The 22,555-nt window shown below is 31.8% G+C and overlaps 2 protein-coding genes across 5 annotated transcripts in view; both read left to right on the forward strand.

Moving 5' to 3' along the window:
- The window catches only part of LOC143063070 (perlucin-like), a 47,743-nt gene extending 44,884 nt beyond the window's left edge, over positions 1-2,859 (forward strand). For all 3 annotated transcript variants that reach the window (XM_076235000.1, XM_076234999.1, XM_076234998.1), the window contains exon 5: positions 2,645-2,859. In XM_076235000.1, coding sequence (XP_076091115.1) covers positions 2,645-2,678 — 34 coding nt within the window. In that variant the 3' untranslated portion in view covers positions 2,679-2,859. The remainder of the gene's footprint in view (positions 1-2,644) is intronic.
- Positions 2,860-5,301: 2,442 nt separating this feature from the next.
- Positions 5,302-22,039, forward strand: LOC143063068 (perlucin-like). 2 transcript variants are annotated; one of them, XM_076234997.1, is made up of 5 exons: positions 5,302-5,423; positions 9,001-9,095; positions 12,052-12,145; positions 14,277-14,347; positions 21,877-22,039. In XM_076234997.1, exons 1-5 carry the CDS (start codon positions 5,360-5,362, stop codon positions 21,880-21,882), a joined length of 330 nt encoding a protein of 109 aa, XP_076091112.1. In that variant the 5' UTR covers positions 5,302-5,359; the 3' UTR covers positions 21,883-22,039. The 2 variants fall into 2 exon arrangements, with proteins under 2 accessions (XP_076091112.1, XP_076091111.1); XM_076234996.1 differs by lacking the exon at positions 21,877-22,039 and adding an exon at positions 15,123-15,188 and having other exon boundaries at positions 14,277-14,490.
- Positions 22,040-22,555: the final 516 nt, after the last annotated feature.

Here is a 22,555-nt window from a genome sequence, read left to right on the forward strand (position 1 = left end):
ATATGAGCGTTATCCCCCCTTTTGTATATGATATAAGTGATATGCATTTCTAACTGGTAAACTATAAGTGATAGAGACCTAGGGTCTTTTGATATAAGATCCTTGGTCCAAAAAAATGAAAATTAGGTCAAGGTCAAAGGTCAAGGTCAAATTCTAAATTTTGATTTTGGCTTATTTTCACTTATTTTCATTAACCTTATAAGATATCGACAAATTATTTTTACTAAATTGTTAGTTGCGACATGTCGTAACTTATAAATTTTGGTTGCAAGGGTGCATAGACCATAAACGGGAGTTTTCGCCCCTCTTATATTTAGAATTATGCGTAAAGTGATATTACTCATGAACCATACATATTAAGGAACTAGTGTCTTTTGATTCGAGATGTTAAGATTATGACCTTGAAATTGAGGTCAAGGTCAAAGGTTAATTGGACGTTCTAGATTTTGACCTTTGCTTTAAATTCATATTTATACATCATAAAGCCATAGGAACTGACATTTTTAACTGAATTTTAATATTTTCATATCAAAATAGATCTTTATTTGTTGAAAGACCTTCAATTGTTCTTTGAACAATTGGTTTTTAATTATTTTTTTTTTTCTTCCGCCTAATTTTTTTCTTGCGTAGTATTGATGTTTCTAAAGATGTCGCTTAGATATTTGGAATATGATATCGTATAGTTTATACGCTTTAAAAATTTACAACTGCGTAACAAAATACTTTACATTGTAAGAGTTATCTCCCTGAACACTGTTTTTCTTGTGGCCACTAATCCTTCGCAACCGTAAAAGATTACAAGAAATTTATTTTGCCAAATTGCTCGTTACATCTTAAGGATAAGGATATTCATTTGGACCGAAGCTATATGGCGACCCCATATGAGAGTTATTCCCCCTTTTTCATTTGATTGAAGTGATATGCATTTCTAACTAGTAAACCATAAGTGATAGAGACCTAGGGTCTTCAGACTTGAGGTCCTTGGCCCAAAAAAACGAAAACGAGGTCAAGGTCAAAGGTCAAGGTGATATTCTAAATTTTGATTTTGGCTTATTTTCACTAATTTTCAAATACCGTATGACATATCGACAAATAATTTTTCATAAATTGTTAGTTGCGACATATTCTTACTTGTATATTTTGGTTGAAAGGGTGCGCAGACAATAAATAAGAGTTTTTGCCCATTTTACATTTAGAATTGCGCGTAAAGTGATATTACTCATTAACCAAACATATTAAAGACCTAGGGTCTTTTGATTTAAGGTTCTTGGTTTGTGACCTTGAAATTGAGGTCAAGGTCATAGGTTAATAGGACGTTCTAGATTTTGACCTTTGCTTTAAATTCATATTAATATATCATAAAGCCATATGAACTAACATTTTAAACTGATTTTTTATATTTCAATATCAAAATAGATCTTAACTAGTGGAAAGACCTTCAATTGTTCTCTGAACAATTGGTTTTTAATTATTATTATTATTATTTATTTTTTTATTCTTCCGCCTAATTTTCTTCTTGCATATTGTTGATGTTTCAAAAGATGTCGCTTAGATATTTGGAATATGATATCGTATAGTTTATACGCTTTAAAAATTTTCAACCGCGTAACAAAATACTTTACGTTGTAAGAGTTATCTCCCCGAACACTGTTTTTCTTGTGGCCACTACTCCTTCGCAACCGTAAAAGATTACGACAAATTTATTTTACCAAATTGCTCGTTACATCTTCAGGATAAGGCAATTTATTTGGACCGAAGCTTTCCAGAGACTCCATATGAGAGTTATTTCCCCTTATGTAAATGATATAAGTATTATGCATTTCTAACTGGTAAACCATAAGTGATAGAGACCTAGGGTCTTCAGATTTGAGGTCCTTGGTCCAAAAAAATGAAATGAGGTCAAGGTCAAAGGTCAAGGTCATGTTCTAAATTTTGATTTTTGCTTATTTTCACTGATTTTCAAATACCGTATGACATATCGACAAATAATTTTTCATAAATTGTTAGTTGCGACATGTCCTTACTTGTATATTTTGGGTGAAAGGGTGCGCAGACAATAAATGGGAGTTTTTGCCCATCTTATATTTAGGTTTACCCGTAAAGTGATATTACTCTTTATCCAAACATATTAAAGACCTAGGGTCTTTTGATTTAAGATCCTTGGTTTGTGACCTTGAAATTGAGGTCAAGGTCATAGGTTAATAGGACGTTCTAGATTTTGACCTTTGTTTTAAATTGATATTAATACATCATAAAACCATAGGAACTAACATTTTAAACTGGTTTTTCATATTTCAATATCAAAATAGATCTTTACTAGTGGAAAGAATTGGTTTTTAATTCTTTTCATGTTGCCGTTCGGTGCTTTAATAAAAAAAAATACAAATTTAAGATAAACCTCAAATATAAAACGTATAAAATGTCGTTAGTATTCTACTTATGATATTGGTTATAAAACTTACACAACAATCTAACAAACCTGAGCTGATTATGTACTATCGTAAATCGTTATCAAACATTGTCAAAGGTACCAGGATAGTACAACAAATAAAATTACTTTTTTGAAAAAAGGAACAGGTAATAACAACTTCGAATTTAATTCTTGATTATCTATTTTGGTGAAATGTTAACTTTTCTTTTGTAGGTATTTCGGAGATGGTTCTGAAACAATAGGATAAACAAATATCAATGTGAAAACAAGTCGTTTTGCTTTTAGATTTAATTGGACCAATAGTTAATCAAATATATTCTTAATTCAAAGAAATACTGAATATATATCGGCCATCTAGGGGAGATCTGCATTAAATTCACAATTGTTTTCCTATTATTCTGTTAGAATAAATAAATTAAACGTTCAAATCATTTCGTGTCAGTACATTTGATGTTTAAATCTTATTTATAAACTGTGTTAGGGACGACATCAAAAGAACAATGTAAGATAAAAAAAACTTGATTCAAATAGTTTGGGGATGGGGGGGGGGGGGTTGAACTGCTGCAAGATTTGGTTATCCGACATTGATTTTTACATATATCCATATGGATCAATCAATTTTTTCCAAACTAAGTTAAGAGAGGGTTGCGGGGGGGGGGGGTGTCAGTGAAAAAACTATGTGAATTAAGTTTTATATCCTTCACTGAACTTTTGATGTCGTCCCTTATCATCCTTTATTTTGTATACCATGTTTACTTCAACGTAATACATTCTGATATCTTTGAACAAAATGTTTAGTTATTTTGTTGGCTGAATGGTTAGAAAATATTAAGATGACTGGTCTGTGTCACACAAAAGACATGTTTGGCGGTCTTAGACTTGAATGACGCAAAACAGTTGTCTGGTCTGTAAAGAGATGATATTCAAATTCGAAATTCGAAATTAAACTGACAACGGCTTGACCTAAACACAAGACCGTAAGACAAACAAATGTACACAAAACACTACATATAAAACCAAAGTCTGAGCAACACAAACTCAACCAAAAACTCGGGGTTATCTCAGGTGCACTGGATTGGTAAGAATATTCCGCTCAAAATGTGACACCCGTCGTGCAGTAAATATCTTAAACATTTTTACTACATATGGTGAAAAGAATGTGCAATAGCTGCCGATGCAAGCGGTCTTGGATGGTTTGGAATTTATTAGATTCCATCAGGTGCTAATCTTTTAAATTAGTATACTGTAAACCAATTTATTTTAGCGGATACTTTATTTCGCATTTGATCGTTTCTATTCGACTTCACGGCGATTAATTTTCGCCGTGTTCTATTTTCACTGGCGTATTAAAAAAAGAGAAGATCGACATTCAACATATTCGTGACGATTTTTATGTCGGTGTTTTTCTTATCGTCAAAGTCGAAAAAATAAATTGCTTGCGAAAATAACTTGATTTACAGTATCCACAATTGATTCAAAAAAGTTTGGAACATAGGTAAACTTTACTATTTATACCTCTTTTTTTAACTTGTAGTATGACAAGATGCCTTAAAATCTTTTTTTTTAATCTCTTATGAATATATTTCATCGGATCAGCAAATGGTTGGTTATGCTTTAGCCTCAGTTTAGTTTATCAATATTCATTGTCTTCTTGGCTTTAATTGTGCAAAAATGATTCGTATTACATTCTAAAATCAAAACAAAAAGACTGGGATACAAATCCTATGTGAGAAAATTTGTTCAATTTTCAAGTTTCTGAATTATATACTAAGTAGATGAATCATGCAGGCCGTTGTTTCCTCTTTTGAATTGTAACGGTATCCGTGAAAAGTAATATCACAAATATACTAAACTCCGGGTTAAATACAAAACGGAAAGTCCCTAATCATATGGTAAAATCATAACTCAAACACATCAAACAACAACTGTCACAGTCTTGATTTGTTACAGGCATTGTCTTATGTAGAAAATGGTGGATTAAACCTGGTTTTATAGCCAGATAAACCCTTCACTGGTATGTCGGTCGTAAAAAAATCCATTTTATTGACAACGATGTGTGGACAAAACAAATAGACGCAATAGGTAAAAATGTTAAAAAAAAAACAAGGGTTCAGCATCCAACGTTGTGTTAATATCTTAATCACTACAAAAAATGTCATTTTTGAAGTCCATATGGTATCCTTAAGTTGTTAAAATCGTCGTCCTTTTATCTCTGTTAGATAAAAGGATGATTGTCCCATTGACAATCAAACCAATTAATATCTTCTTATTTTAATAAAGTTTAAACAGATTGACTAAAGCCACGAAAACGTTTTTGAATAAGTTTCTCCTTTTTTATGGTGTTAACGTAGTGAAATCTTCTTTTACTATCATTCCTGTTTTAGAATATAATCAAGTATACTACAAACAGACGTCCATGGGAATGTACGTACTACGACCAGGAACACAATACACTGCTGCTACATTGAGCACGGTGATAGCAATGTTGATCATTGGTCATTTTGAAGATTTGAGATTTCTATTTAAGAAATTTGGTCTCTTAATCCCTTTAAAAGATAAATTATTTTCAAATGTGTGTGTACAAGTTATTGATTTGATTTTGATTTTTTATGTTTTTACGCCACCTTTAAGCACCGTTTTGGGACTATTTCGTGGCGGCTATATTTTTTTTTTTGGGGGGGGGGGGTGGAGGAAGCCGGAGTGACCGAAGGAAACCACAGACCTTCGATAGGAAAACTGACAATTTTTATTAAGTAGTAACTTGTTCAAGTAATTAAATATTACAGTATTTCACGCACTGGACGTCCAGACTGTCGTTTACTGGTTGACCAAATGGTCATTACCAGTTACATGTAAAGATTATAATTTTGATAAGGAATTTGAATCACTTTGAAAGTAACGGTAGTACAGATAAGAATTTATAATATTATGGGAATCACGTTTCTGAATTCGTTTTCAGTATTGAATTTACTGTTTTTGCTAACTTTTCCTGGTAAGTTTGTTAATTTTTGTCTGGCCTTTATTAGTCTTGTAATTCTTTTAATTTTAGTTAGTGACTATTATTGTCACTGAACTAGGACACTTGTATGTTTAGCGGCGTTGGATTTTCTCGCTGTGTTGAGGACTCATTAGTGTCCTTAGGCTGTTTTCTACTATTTGGTCGGTTTGTTATCTGTCCTTGATACCTGCCCCATTTCCATTCTTAAAGACCAAACAGCCTATTCATTTCTATCAGTGATTTTTTCTTAAAATTTTGTGTGAAGGTGTTGCATGATTTGAGGAACAAAATATGATGAAAAAAATTGGGGGTCACCGACTTAGTTTTGTCACTATAGCAACCTCAGTTTCGTGTTTTCCCGAATATTAACATAATATTTGCTTGTTATCTAAACTCTCAAAAAAATGCTTTATATCAAACCTACAAGCATAATTCTTGTTTCACGTTAAACAGTAGATTTGTATCTTTCAAATACAGGTTCAAGAGTTTAAGGCTCATATTGATTTGATCTTTAAAAATATGATTTATTTCATTCCCGCCAAAAATTAAACGTAAAACTGAAAAACGTTTCCAGTATTAAAAAATATCTACCAGTGATTTCTTCATAAAAATTTAAAGAAGGAAAGTGACATATGTACTCTTCAAAATAAAGCAAAAAAAGTGTATGTCACCGACCTTTCAAAAAAGTTAAGAGTAATTTTCATGTTTTTTTCTCGTTCGTTTTGAAGAAAAGAGTTGTCTTTCTTCAGAACATTGCATCTGACGTCATAGTACAAACTTTCCTTGCTGGCGCACTATTTGAAAAAACAAATCGCAAATTGGACGTTTGAAACCCACATTTAAATTTCCAAGAATAACAACTATATTCACCTCCTTTGTTTTCTGGTAATACTAGAGATTAAGCATGTATCAGTTTCAGATCTTTATGATGTTGTTGCCGCACAATATAAACCTTCAGAAACACTATCCGCCGGAATGGAAAATTGTTTGAAATAACCTTTCACGCCGCTTTTGTATTGAAGGTCTGTTTTTGTCCTCTGTCCCACATAAGCAAAATTATTGAAAATAAAAATAGAAATGAAAGATGGCACTGGTTAACTTACAGAGTATTTGAATATACCAGACTAGATGTGCTTGTTTCTTTTTCGCGTCAATTTCAGAAGTTTGCCGTAACGAACTCATTCGGTACTGTTGAAAGACGGACATACAAAAGCATGGACGGAGTTCTTTATACCATTATTTTTCCCGACTAAGACGAACGTTTAGAAATTATTTCATCGAGTAAATTCATTATTTTAGAATATTTAAGATATAAGGAAATTAAAAGTATAGGTATAATATATGAATGAAAGTTTTGATTCTAAAACGTTATACATCTATCTTAAAATACAATCCTTTTATTACTACCTCATGTGTTTTCAATAAACAAGACAGTAATTATAAAATACAAAAAGTTTTGATTCAAAAATTAATTTAGAAATAATTTTCCGTTGAAAACTACAAAGTAAGATTTCTCCAACAGGATAAAATATAATAAATCTAAAGTGCTCATTTTGGAAATTAAAACAAAGAAAAGGTTGTTGCCGGCATTGAAAATCGAAATTTGTTTTCAATCTTTCCGGTCACAGTTGTAGCTAAATGAAAGGGAGCGATTTTATGTAAGATATTATTCTTGGAGCAATTGTTTTTGTCATAAGTAAAATTTACAACAATTTAGTTTTAAACACCGAAAATTTTGATTTTAATTCGCTGAGTATTAGTTTTATTAATATTTTTTGCCTTACAGCTAATTTCCTAATGCATGTAGGGTAAAACTTTGGTGGGCTTCCTTGCTTTGTTTGTATAAATGTTTACTCAAGCTCTGTAATTAAGATTGACATCTTTATATATAGGTATGTAGCGAGCTGAAACGTGTGTATACGCTTAATGTGTCCACTTACCCCATTCTCCCCTATATGCTATTTAATTGAATTGAACGTTATCAAAATATAATTATACAAAATATACAAACAAAGCAAGCAGACAAACCAAAGTGTTGATCTACATACAGTAGGTAATTAGCTGTAAGCTTCAGTGAGATTAGACAATATGTTTATCATTTCTCCTTAAGACAATTTGAAATGAAACAAATGACAAACAAAAATGACCCTTTGTCATCATTTTATTTTTACTATAAGATTTTGTCAAATAAGCAGTATAAATAAATTTAACTTCATTGCAAGATCGGACAATATTTTACGAGAATCATCCAGACATCAGTTACATGCACATGTTGCCAGTATGTCAAAACTTTTAGGAATACTTGATTATCGGCCTAACCTTGTGAATACTCAATTTTTTTAATTTCTTTAAAATTGACACTAAAATGAGAAGGATCATTGCATAAGGAACATGTTTACTAAGTTTTAAGTTGATAGGACTTCAACTTCGTCAAAAACTACCTTGACCAAAAACTTTAACCTGAAGTGGGACAGACGGACGAACGAACGGACGCACAGACCAGAAAACATAATGCCCATAAATCGGGCATAAAAAAAACTTTCACCTAACCTGTACACAATCGGCGCAAACGAAAGACAAAATCTACGCAAGTGAAGAAGAAAAAAAAATGAAATGCAGATAGCGCAAATATAAGACAAAATCTACGCATGTGAAAGAATAAAAAAAAATGAAATGCAGAACGGCGCAAATGCAAAAAGTCGAGATCAAAATTGATATTTTATTATTTTTATTAGAACGAAGGTTAAATGTAGTGTAGTATCTTATGTGTCCATTTGTGTTAAATTTCCACAGGATATTAAAGTAGCGTGACGCATAATAGTTCCTCTTTTCTTGGGAGACGTAGCGTACCTACGTAGCGTACACCATGATGGAATCCGCGAAATAGGACGTTATAATTTGACGTTTTTTTCGTTGCTAGGAACAACGTCATAGAGCTTTTATGTCACTACCAAGTTGCGTTAGCTGATGCGCATAAACAATAGGCTGTTTGGTCTTTAATTTTAATAGTAATTCGAATTTATTATGATTTTTTTTAATTCGATTACTCTTTCTTATTTAAATATAACCCTTTGGTGAGTTAATGGTTGTAAAACTAGTGAGTCTGATACAAATCTGAAATCTTAGATGGATGTTAATGTTGAACAATGTTTAAAAACACAAAATGTGGACCCTATGAATAATTCACAAATAAAGACAGTGAGCCAATAAATCAATGTTTCAAATTGATTTTATAACACAAAAATGCTCAGACACAAGTCGAACAATTTATGAAGTTTTCTTCTTAATTTATTATATTGCATACATCACATAAACGAATTAAATAGAGCATTTGCAAGTGTCTAAGTATATCTTAAGATATATAACTTAATGTAGTAATAAAAACATTCAAATGAATAATTAAGGGACAAGCTTCATTCTAAAAAAAAAATACAATTTGTTTCAGTTACATTTATTCAAAAACCCAAAACAAATCCAAATAACTGGTTATTTATTACATACTATGCCTTACATGTATGTAATTGTGTTTACAAAAGAGCTATGAGACATTGATTTGAACATATACTTTCAGATAAAGGAACCACTGAATGCCCATTAGGATGGCATCACTTTGGTTCATCTTGCTATTTCTTCAGCCATGAACTTTTTAATTGGTTGAACGCTGAGGTAATTGGAAAATAACTTATAAGTTAAATGTAAATCATAATGTAACATGTAAAAATGCAAAAAAAATGAAAATTAAAGAACCATGATTTAAGGTTCAGGGCCTTTTGAACTCTGAGGATATGGGAAATGAAATGCTTGTTCAACTGTTAAATCCATGATGTTTAACTAATGTTGCTAGATTTTAAATTAACAAGGGTTTCTAACCAATCGTCGATGACATTTAACAATTGAAGGGACGTCTTTCGTTGATATACATCCAAAATGGCCATCAGTAAACATTTGTTAATTTTCATATGTGCACAATGTTTCTTTAACTTTGCGTGCAACTGACGAAGGATCACAGGCCTATAGTAAATATGTACTAGGAATACTTTGTTTGCCCTTTTGTATTAAGATAGCGCTACTTTGTGCTTCTTTTTTTACTACTTGGAACAGTATTGATTCTTAATGAGTTATACTAAAAGATATGCATATATAAGGGTACTGCTATTCATTCATCTGGCTCTTTTCTACATTCTGGCCGTAGTTGGTACATGTATCTATTATCCGTAAAGTAGAAACCTCACCTTTTTATCTCACGGGTTTTTTCGTGCATAAAATATTGAAGAATATTGATAAAGTATCAACCTTTTCTTTTTCATCTTTAGTCTATCAAATGTTTCATCACTTTGTTCGGTTAGTAGTTCTCCATTTTCTGTTCCTTTTTGTAAACCTAGAATTCTTGTATTTCCAAATTGCTTTGGAATTTTTCTTCTACGTAACATTTATTGAAAGATTTGTTTTCATTTTCCCCTTTTCGGTCAACAATCTTTACATCATTCAGTACCTGTTTTTGTTGGGGTTTTGTTACTTATTTGTAAGTTTTTTTTAATGTTTTGATCCGTGTACTGTTTGTTTTTTTAGCATGTTTTGTTCCGTGTTTTTTTTTTTAATTTTTTGCATGTTTTGGTCGTGTTTCAATTTTTTTTTGCTGTTTTCGGAACCAAATAAATGTTAATAATTTCATAAATATAAATATTCTCATTGGCAGTCTTCCGATATAATTTTGTCATCAATGATTGTTATCTGTCAATGTTTCCAATAACTTGATTATTATCATTTTATTAGACGTGTTAGGAAAGTCGATACTACTGCTGGCGCTCGTGTTGGTCGGAAGAAATATACAATATGATTGGGGACCTTCTCAATGAGTACAAAAACTGAACATTTTTGTTACCTGTTTGGGCGTGTTTGATACCTCTGAGACAAATCTGTAACAATTGTATTTATTAGAGTACGCAGGAGAAGATCAAATTATTTGTTTAAGAACCAGAAAAGATTCAATAAATACATTTTTAGACAAATTAATATTAGTTTTGTGAATAATTTATCTTTTTTAAACATCTTGTAAGCCTTTGTTATTTTATTAATACTTTTAGCTTTCAGCAACTGCAAGTACTTTGATATTGGTACTTTGTGTCTATTGTCTTTATGTTATTTCTTTTAACGATTCCTGCCGATATAATGAGTCATGCCATTTTCAATCGATTTGCATAGTATGTACTTATGAATTACTGTTACAATTACACGACTGTCCGATGTTAGAAAAGGGTTTCGTCAAGAGCTCTTACGAACATATTTAACCCCGCAATATTATGTATGAACCGGTCACACACCATCAGCCTCTTATTCAGTAATTGAAGTTAGATTTTGAATGCGCACACTGGTAGTATACAGCAAATAAAAATAAGTACAACACAAAACAAATCAACACAAAAATAAATACCCCCCCCCCCCCACACACACACACTCCTTATCTGTTATAAGACTATAAAAAGGTGTCCACGATTTTTGATTCTATATCATAAGCATACGTCTTTGGAAAGATCGTTATAAGCTTTTCTGATAATTCTGATTTTAGAAACAAAAAGTTTAAACGACATTTAAAGAACGATACAAACAAACTTTGCTTTAGTTGAATTTTTACGATTTGAACCCCATTGTCTTCGTGTAAAATAACATCTGTCTGCATTTCCGATTCCAATGGGTTCAAGTTTATTCTCTCGCCTACAAAATTCGAGGGTTTCTTTACCCTTGGTCCGCCTTTCCGTCCGTAACACACTTGTTGACACTCTATATTTAACATCGTTCTAGGAATTTGACCGTACTTGATTCATTTTTAGTCCTTATGAAAATCTAGAATCCTATTAATTTTTGAAGACAAAGGTCAAGGTCACAGTTGGAATTATTTGACGCAATAAGACGTCTAGAGACAGTCAGAGTCGTTTGTGACCTTATGGGAACAGCAAAGGAACGAACTAAAACAAACAGTTGAATTGTTTGGTGGACTTTTCGGGAGACATTAAACAATGCAAATGCTACCCAATCATACAATGCTAAAAGTTATTAGGCAAGTGAACAACAAAATCCCAAATTTGCATTATAAAATAAATCATCGAGCGTTCATATTGTGAAAAGGGGATTTGTGTTTTCCAAAATAGTTTTTTTTTTTTTTATTATTTTTTTAAATCGTACCAGAATGAAGCAAAACGATACTAGTAGTTTGCTTCCATTGAGAGATCAAGCGGGACAAAACCCTTATCAAATTTTTTTTTGAAGGAATTTTGTTGATTCTGAAAATAAAACAAAAACATCCCCTCTTTTTCATGTGTATCCTTAATTTACAAATGTACCACGTAATTTATTTTAATTATCACATTTGAAAATTAATTTTGGTTCTTAACAATGCCCGATCGGTCATGCATTGCACACTATAAATAACGTATTTCTGTGGCCATACAGGTAATAAAAAATAGAGTATTTATAATTTTGGAGATGACCCCCCAAATCTTATTGTATTTATCTTCCATCCAACACGAGCACCAACAGTAGTATCGACTTTCCTAACACGTCTAATACCATTGTGTGTTAAAATATGCGCAACAATTGGATACATTATAAATCCTTGTATATTTAGTTCAGTTGTCGTGCCCACAACGCCCGTCTAGCTGAAGTTCAATCCAAAGAACAGTCGACGTTTTTAGTTAACATGTGTAGAACGGAAGGACCAGGTAGGTACGCATATTCGAAAACAAAACTTTTCAAAACTTGTATTCATATCTTTGAAACGAAAATTAAATGAATATTCATACTGCTAGTATTAAATAATTGAGACTCATACAATATTTTGATTTATCGGGAATTTGTGCATTTTTCTTTTGAAGTGTACTGGCTGATAATGTCGGTATCAGTTGACTGGTGGTGATAAAAAAAAAATATTTGGTCAGTTCGCAATTGACATGCGCAAGTGCATCGCGTAAGGATCTACTTTCCTTTTTTTATTCGCCAAATCGCTTGTTATGTTTTCGCAGAAACGCACGAGATTTTCGGTGAATGAAACCCTTGTCCTTTTTGAAAATTTCGTTAGAGTTTGTGTAGACTTTCGATTGTATAAATATTTGTAAAGAAAATTTATGAAAAATTAGATAAACTGAAGAACAAATTTTTTATCTGCATATTATTAATAGCTTAATTTCTGTTACTATTCACAACGACTCATAAATAACTAACATATCGTCCATGCTTTTCCGATCTGAGTTTTGATTCATATATAGTACATTGACCTATAATGGCTTACTTTAATAAATTTTTATTTGGATGGAGAGTTGTTTCATTGGCACTCACACCACATCTTCCTATATCTACTTGTTGCTGTCCCAAACTGTCTTCTTTTTTTATTTGTTTAACCAATTCAGTCAATATTAAGTGTTACCGGATATTCTTAGCCCAGGCATAGATTACATTAGCCGCATTTAGCACAACTTTTAGAACGTTTGGGTCCTCAATTCTCCTCAACTTTGTACTTTCTTACTACTTTAATCTGAGCGTCACTGATGAGTCTTTTGTAGACGAGACTCGCATCTGGCATATTAAATTATAAACCTGGTACCTTTGATTACTATGTACAATTCAATTTAGACGCAACACATATAAAGTGGCCAAAAATGTACCGCTATCCCACGAGAGAAGCTAGAAAAAATGAAATATACACATTTTCGACATTTTGTGGGACAATCATCTATAATTAAGAAGATGTGATTTCACTGTCAATAAACAGACAGATATGCATAGACCAAACACCAAATAAGCAAACACAATCTTATGTGGATCAAGGTTAAATTTTGAAAAAAAGGGTGATCAAAGCCCCAAACAAGACGTCAATTTTGTTCTTGACGCCTTCCTACGACACGAAGGACACGTCGTAGGAAGGCGTCACAGAAAAAAATTAAATGACTTTGCAAGACGTCATAATTATTTGGACTAGTGTGAAACAGGTAAAAAGTCTGCATTAATCATAACTGTAGCCATTATAAGGGGTGACCCGGATCGCTTTTAAACCGCGTCTGAAATAAAGGTTAGCACAGGTTCTTCAATGTTTTATATTTCAGGTGCGGGTTTAAAAAAATAAATGACATGACTTTTAAAAAACAAGAATTTTAAGCGAAAGTAAATAGACTAAAGCTGAGTGACATCAAAAATTTGAAATAACTTTAAAGTCGACAAGAAATTAGCTTGTTTAGATAATTTATAGTCAGCCCACACTCGTTGCCTTCTCTCTATAAATTAGTTTATCCATGTATATAGATTACTAGGTACACCAACTAACAGGAATAAAGATTTATTCATTGTCAGCTTCATAAATATGTAATTGAAAATACGGCTTCCTTTCAATAAAACTTAACAACAACTTAGATTCTCACTTTAGAATTTCAATTTACTCAACTATCCTTTGTTTTGGGTTCGGTTTCGGTCTCAGTTTCGGTTTCGGCAAATGAGGAAGATGTCTAAACGGGATGACGATGATTTTGATACTTTTTTTAAATATCCTTATGGCAAAACCTACAATTATCTAACACAACGACTCTTACAGTATCTTATTAGTATGCATTGTAGCTTCGTTAAAGTTTTAAATAACACCCACATTTTCATATCTTTGATGGGTACTCCAGTTTAATGGCAGATCATACTGAGTAAATGCAAAACCAGTTCTAACATTGATAAATTTACATAAAGTCATTCATTAAACTTGTGTATTAATGAATTTGAATGAGTTTACTCACTCAAAATGTTCAATTTGGTTCTTTGTAAATCTTTATATGTAACTATCCCTAGTTGTTTATCGTCTATTATTTACAAATGTAGGTATAAGCTATTGGTTAGGAGGTAGAGATGATGTCGTAGAAGGAAGGTGGATGTGGGCTCAAACAGACCAGGTGTTCAATTTTACTGACTGGTTTCCTAATATACCAGACAACATAGGCGGAAACGAGAACTGCTTACATATGTATGCTCCATGGAAATTGAAATGGAACGACGTTACATGTGCCGGACTATACAGATTCATCTGTGAAAAAGAGTCAGTATATAATGTTATCACTGTACTGTGTCTAATGCATATATAATAAGGCAAACATAAAATCACATAAGAATTGTAAAACGAAGTTCATCAAATATTATAATCATTACTTATGATAGTGCATGATGTAAGCGCAATGGCTAGCTTTGGCAAACTGAAGAGGAACCCTGTTCAAATTGTGATATTATTTATGAAATATGTGTTATTTATTAATTTCCATTTAAAACGGATTTACAATGACCGCTGGCCATCTTGAAAAAATGGAATTTTTTTATGGCCAGCAGCTAATATCTTTTAATTATCATTTATTCGACCTTCATACCAAATTTCATGCCTGAATCACGATTTGCACAATTATTTCCATAATATCTCCCACTAGGATGGAATATATTATTTTACAGGAAAATTTAACAATAAAAGATTTTTGTCGTTGAAATATCATTAAAAACACATACAATGAATGCTTAAAGTAGTGTTATAAAAGAGAATAAATATGCATGTTCATGCTGAATAATAATGTTACAATACTAACAAATAAAAAAATATGTTTCAGCTTAACCTTTTAATATTTTTACACAAAATTTCGTTGTAATATAAAGTACAAGTATTTCACTATAATAATTCTTTTGCAGGTATAACAGCGAAACAAGTGCAATTGTTGGTTAAAGAATAATAAAAACTATGCTGCTATTTGCAAATGCAATTTTTATAAATGTTTTATTAATGGAATACAAACTTCGGGCGTATATACAACCTTTAGTCCTGGTATCTATGATGAGTTTATTCACATTCGTCAGCAGTATTGCTCGAAACATTACAATGCATAAAACTCAACTCAATGTATGTTAACGTTTATAAGAGTCTGTAGTGTAGTTTACGTAGCAATCTCTCAACAGTTCTAGTTTTGTAGTATCATTGATTGATGAAATCTCTCTAAGAAATTGATTGTTTTAGTACACAATGGAATTAGTTAAAAGATAATGTGACATGGTTGTCAGTAACATGTATCGACCTAATTTTTTTAAGAGGATTAAAGCAATTATAAGCAACAGTACGATCTTCAACAAAGAGAAGAAAAAAACATATCGTGTTTTCATCTGTACACAATTCCAGTATCACATATACATACTTATTGGTTTTAAAAAGGTCACAATCTTTTCTTCTAATTGCTCGGAAAATGCTCTGAAACCTTACAGATATCACAATTAAAAAATAAAAGTACGGTGCACTAGAATATTTTGATAGAATTAGTAGTCAAAAGTACGCGTTAGTTCTTACTTTTTGAAAGGAGGGTCGAAAGATACCATAGGGACAGTCAAACTCATAGATAAAAAAAAACAAATAACGTCATGGTTAAAAAAGAAGGAGACAAACAGACCAATAATAGACTTAGCAACACGAACCCCACCAAAAACTGGAGGTGAACTCAGGTTCTCCGGAAGAGTAAGCAGATATTGCTCCACATGTGGCACCCGTCGTATTGCTAATGTTATTACGAATCCGGTAAATAGTCTAATTCGGAAGGTCACATTCATGAAAATGGAATTGGATTGTAGTTTGAAACATGCAAGTACTTTGCACTTTAATGTTAAATTTTATTCCAAATATTCAACATGTACAGAAAACTTTGATATTTCATAAAGGTGCCATAATTTAAGACAAAAGAAATTTTAATGGAATCCAAAATCACTACAAATATTTCTTTTCTTGCCGTTATTTACGATTGTATTCGGTATGTTTATTTATTGTATATAAGAAATGTGCAATACAATTTTCTTTTCTAAATAAAGTATATGGCAAGGCCTGACCGAAGGAGGAAGTAATGTTTAAAGAACATTATGTTTCATACACTGAGAGGTAAAAGACAAAAAATAAATGATCCAAAGTCGGAGAGAAAACGACTAAACGACTAAACTGTTGCAAAAACCACAAAGAAAAGGCCGACATTTTACTTAACACTGCATACAAACAATAGACAGAGCAACAACATCAACAAAAAACCCTAAAAAATGTTTTTCTCAGGTGCACCAGACGGGTAAGCAGAACATGAACCAGTAATGTAGTTAATGGTTTGCACAAATACGATAATGTATACTCCGTTATTATAATAAAGATAAAAATTACCATGGTCGTGAATATGACTTCAAACCAGACCAAGCTACGCTTTCATCAGTCGACATCTGCAAATCAAGCACTATAGCTTGTGTTTACCATCTCATTATCACCATCATTGACACGTACATGAATTGGTCAAGAGAAATTATATGGAAATTATAATATTATTGCTAGTTGATGTGATGTAAAGTACGAACTACAGATGCCGAATGTAAATGTATTGATACACGACCACTTATAATGAGGGTCATTGATTCAATCTCAATAGTTAATAACTTCTAATGTATGACAATATACAATAAGCCGTCAAAATAGTGGGAAATTTGGTAATGGAATGTATTAGGTCAAGTTAATAGTCAATCGTCTACGAACTTAAGTATTTCACGGTGATTGTACGAAGTGACTTTTAAAAAGAAGCAAGTGTATGTAGACTTTGACTTATTTGGAAATTTAATATAACTTTAAGATTTGGTTATATTATTTCTCCATATTATGTATTATTCTATTTATTGTATGAATTGGGTATCAATTAACAATTTTTTTAACTATCATGTTTCTGTCTGTGGGATATTTGGAATTTAGATTTTGAACCTCAATCCATAATTAAGTTTCCTTGTGTACCATCTTATAGCTTCTATATACTTGTTTACTTTACCCGTTTCAGGAGTTACGTTTTGGATTTCAATGAACGTAATCTATGTATTATTGATAAATTATTTATTCAGGGATTCCATTGAAACAAATTATGTACACCTTTACTCTCGCTGTGTTGAAGACCCATTAATGGCCTTATACTATTTTCTACTCTTTGGTCGGTTTGTTATCTCTCTTTGACACATTACCCATTTCCATTCTTAATTTTAATAGTAATTCGATTTTTTTTATGATTTTTTTTTCTTTGATTTCTCTTTCTTATTTAGATATAACCCTTTAGTGAGTTAATGGTTGTAAACCCAATGAGTCTGATACAAATTTGAAATCTAAGATGGATGTTAATTTTTTAGTATATAACTGTCTTTGATCACTGATTGCTTTTTATAGCGAAAGTTGGGAAAAAAAGTGAAGGAAATGTTCGACGCAATACAACTCAATGTTAAAGCATATTATATCTGTACACAAAAGAGCCAATAAACCAATGTTTTGAATTGATTTTTATAACACAAAAATGCTCAGACACAAATTCGAACAATTAATGAAGTTTTCTTCTTAATTAATTATATTGCATACAACACATAAACGAAGTAAATAGAACCTTCGCAAGTGTGCAAGTATATCTTAAGAAATATAAATCAATGTAGTAATAAAAACATTCAAATGCTTAATTAAGGGACAAGCTTCATTCTAAAACAGAACACAATTTGTTTCAGTTACATTTATTTAAAACCCTAAACAAATCCAAATAACTGGTTATTTATTACCTACTATGCCTTACATGTATGTAATTGTGTTTACAAAAGAGCTATGAGACATTGATTTGAACATATATTTTCAGATAAAGGAACCACTGAATGCCCATTGGAATGGCATCACTTTGGTTCATCTTGCTATTTCTTCAGCCATGAACTTTTTAATTGGTTGAACGCTGAGGTAACTGGAAAATAACTTATAAGTTAAATGTAAATCATAATGTAACATGTAAAAATGCCAAAAAAAAAATTAAATTAAAGAACCATGATTTAAGGTTCAGGGCCTTTTGAACTCTGAGGATATGAGAAATGAAATGCTTATTCAACTGTTAAATCCATGATGTTTAACTAATGTTGCTAGATTTTCAATTAACAAGGGTTTCTAACCAATTGTCGATGACATTTAACAATTGAAGGGACGTCTTTCGTTGATATACATCCAAAATGGCCATCAGTAAACATTTGTTAATTCCGTGTTTTGTTTTTTAATTTTTTGCATGTTTTGGTCGTGTTTCAATTTTTTTTTGCTGTTTTCGGAACCAAATAAATGTTAATAATTTCATAACTAAAACTCCAAAATAAATATGTGCACAATGTTTCTTTAACTTTGCGTGCAACTGACGAAGGATCACAGGCCTATAGTAAATATGTACTAGGAATACTTTGTTTGCCCTTTTGTATTAAGATAGCGCTACTTTGTGCTTCTTTTTTGACTACTTGGAACAGTATTGGTTCTTAATGAGTTATACTAAAAGATATGCATAAGGGTACTGCTATTCATTCAGCTGGCTCTTTTCTACATTCTGGCCGTAGTTGGTACATGTATCTATTATCCGTAAAGTAGAAACCTCACCTTTTTATCTCACGGGTTTTTTCGTGCATAAAATATTGAAGAATATTGATAAAGTATCAACCTTTTCTTTTTCATCTTTAGTCTATCAAATGTTTCATCACTTTGTTCGTTTAGTAGTTCTCCATTTTCTGTTCCTTTTTGTAAACCTAGAATTTTTGTATTTCCAAATTGCTTTGGAATTTTTCTTCTACGTTTCTTTGTTGAAAGATTTGTTTTCATTTTCCCCTTTTCGGTCAACAATCTTTACATCATTCAGTACCTGTTTTTGTTGGGGTTTTGTTACTTATTTGTAAGTTTTTTTTAATGTTTTGATCCGTGTACTGTTTGTTTTTTTTAGCATGTTTTGTTCCGTGTTTTGTTTTTTAATTTTTTGCATGTTTTGGTCGTGTTTCAATTTTTTTTTTGCTGTTTTCGGAACCAAATAAATGTTAATAATTTCATAACTAAAACTCCAAAATAAAATTCATGTTATTTCATTGGTCGAATGTTTTTTATGTGAAAATTTTGTTAAAATCCCAAATATGGTAACGTGTGATTTTGAATAATGCATTTAATACTGAAACGGTAAATTGATGGCGGATATACAGGTACTTGTATATTTCAATATATTTTATTGTCGTTTGGTCTCTTTTAAAATTCTCATTGGCAGTCTTCTGACATAATTTTGTCATCAATGATTGTTATCTGTCAATGTTTCCAATAACTTGATTATTATCATTTTGATATCATTGTGTGTTAAAATATGCGCAACAATTGGATACATTATGAATCCTTGTATATTTAGTTCAGTTGTCGTGCCCACAACGCCCGTCTTGCTGAAGTTCAATCCAAAGAACAGTCGACGTTTTTAGTTTTAACATGTGTAGAACGGAAGGACCAGGTAGGTACGCATATTCGAAAACAAAACTTTTCAAAACTTGTATTCATATCTTTGAAACGAAAATTAAATGAATATTCATACTGCTAGTATTAAATAATTGAGACTCATACAATATTTTGATTTATCGGGAATTTGTGCATTTTTCTTTTGAAGTGTACTGGCTGATAATGTCGGTATCAGTTGACTGGTGGTGATAAAAAAAAATATTTGGTCAGTTCGCAATTGACATGCGCAAGTGCATCGCGTAAGGATCTACTTTCCTTTTTTTATTCGCCAAATCGCACGTTATGTTTTCGCAGAAACGCACGAGATTTTCGGTGAATGAAACCCTTGTCCTTTTTGAAAATTTCGTTAGAGTTTGTGTAGACTTTCGATTGTACAAACATTTATAAAGATAATTTACGAAAAATTAGATAAACTGAAGAACAAATTTTTTATCTGCATATTATTAATAGCTTAATTTCTGTTACTATTCACAACGACTCATAAATAACTAACATATCGTCCATGCTTTTCCGATCTGAGTTTTGATTCATATATAGTACATTGACCTATAATGGCTTACTTTAATAAATTTTTATTTGGATGGAGAGTTGTTTCATTGGCACTCACACCACATCTTCCTATATCTACTTGTTGCTGTCCCAAACTGTCTTCTTTTTTTATTTGTTTAACCAATTCAGTCAATATTAAGTGTTACCGGATATTCTTAGCCCAGGCATAGATTACATTAGCCGCATTTAGCACAACTTTTAGAACGTTTGGGTCCTCAATTCTCCTCAACTTTGTACTTTCTTACTACTTTAATCTGAGCGTCACTGATGAGTCTTTTGTAGACGAGACTCGCATCTGGCATATTAAATTATAAACCTGGTACCTTTGATTACTATGTACAATTCAATTTAGACGCAACACATATAAAGTGGCCAAAAATGTACCGCTATCCCACGAGAGAAGCTAGAAAAAATGAAATATACACATTTTCGACATTTTGTGGGACAATCATCTATAATTAAGAAGATGTGATTTCACTGTCAATAAACAGACAGATATGCATAGACCAAACACCAAATAAGCAAACACAATCTTATGTGGATCAAGGTTAAATTTTGAAAAAAAGGGTGATCAAAGCCCCAAACAAGACGTCAATTTTGTTCTTGACGCCTTCCTACGACACGAAGGACACGTCGTAGGAAGGCGTCACAGAAAAAAATTAAATGACCTTGCAAGACGTCATAATTATTTGGACTAGTGTGAAACAGGTAAAAAGTCTGCATTAATCATAACTGTAGCCATTATAAGGGGTGACCCGGATCGCTTTTAAACCGCGTCTGAAATAAAGGTTAGCACAGGTTCTTCAATGTTTTATATTTCAGGTGCGGGTTTAAAAAAATAAATGACATGACTTTTAAAAAACAAGAATTTTAAGCGAAAGTAAATAGACTAAAGCTGAGTGACATCAAAAATTTGAAATAACTTTAAAGTCGACAAGAAATTAGCTTGTTTAGATAATTTATAGTCAGCCCACACTCGTTGCCTTCTCTCTATAAATTAGTTTATCAATGTATATTGATTACTAGGTACATCAACTAGCAGGAATAAAGATTTATTCATTGTCAGCTTCATAAATATGTAATTGAAAATACGGCTTCCTTTCAATAAAACTTAAAACCAACTTAGATTCTCACTTTAGAATTTCAATTTACTCAACTATCCTTTGTTTTGGGTTCGGTTTCGGCCTCAGTTTCGGTTTCGGCAAATGATGAAAATGTCTAAACGGGATGACGATGATTTTGATAATTTTTTTTAAATATCCTTATGGCAAAACCTACAATTATCTAACACAACGACTCTTACAGTATCTTATTAGTATGCATTGTAGCTTCGTTAAAGTTTTAAAATAACACCCACATTTTCATATCTTTGATGGGTACTCCAGTTTAATGGCAGATCATACTGAGTAAATGCAAAACCAGTTCAAACATTGATACATTTACATAAAGTCATTCATTAAACTTGTGTATTAATGAATTTGAATGAGTTTACTAACTCAAAATGTTCAATTTGCTTCTTTGTAAGTCTTCATATGTAACTATCCCTAGTTGTTTATCGTTTATTATTTACAAATGTAGGTATAAGCTATTGGTTAGGAGGTAGAGATGATGTCGTAGAAGGAAGGTGGATGTGGGCTCAAACAGACCAGGTGTTCAATTTTACTGACTGGTTTCCTAATATACCAGACAACATAGGCGGAAACGAGAACTGCTTACATATGTATGCTCCATTGAACTTGAAATGGAACGACGTTACATGTGCCGGACTATACAGATTCATCTGTGAAAAAGAGTCAGTATATAATGTTATCACTGTTCTATGTCTAATCAATTTATGATAAGGCAAACATGACATCTCATAAAAATTGTAAAACGAAGTTCATCAAATATTATAATTATTACTTATGATAGTGCATGATGTAAGCGCAATGGCTAGCTTTGGCAAACTGAAGAGGAATCCTGTTCAAATTGTGATATCATTTATGAAATATGTGTTATTCATTAATTTCCATTTAAAACGGATTTACAATGAGCGGTGGCCATCTTGAAAAAATGGAAATTTTTTATGGCCAGCAGCTGATTTCTATTAATTATCATTTATTCGACCTTCATACCAAATTTCATGCCTGAATCACGATTTGCACAATTATTTCTATAATATCTCCCACTAGGATGGAATATATTATTTTACAGGAAAATTTAACAATAAAAGATTTTTGTCGTTGAAATATCATTAAAAACACATACAATGATTGCT

This window comes from Mytilus galloprovincialis, chromosome 2 (assembly GCF_965363235.1).
Source record: "Mytilus galloprovincialis chromosome 2, xbMytGall1.hap1.1, whole genome shotgun sequence".
NCBI classification, from domain to species: Eukaryota; Metazoa; Mollusca; class Bivalvia; order Mytilida; family Mytilidae; genus Mytilus; species Mytilus galloprovincialis.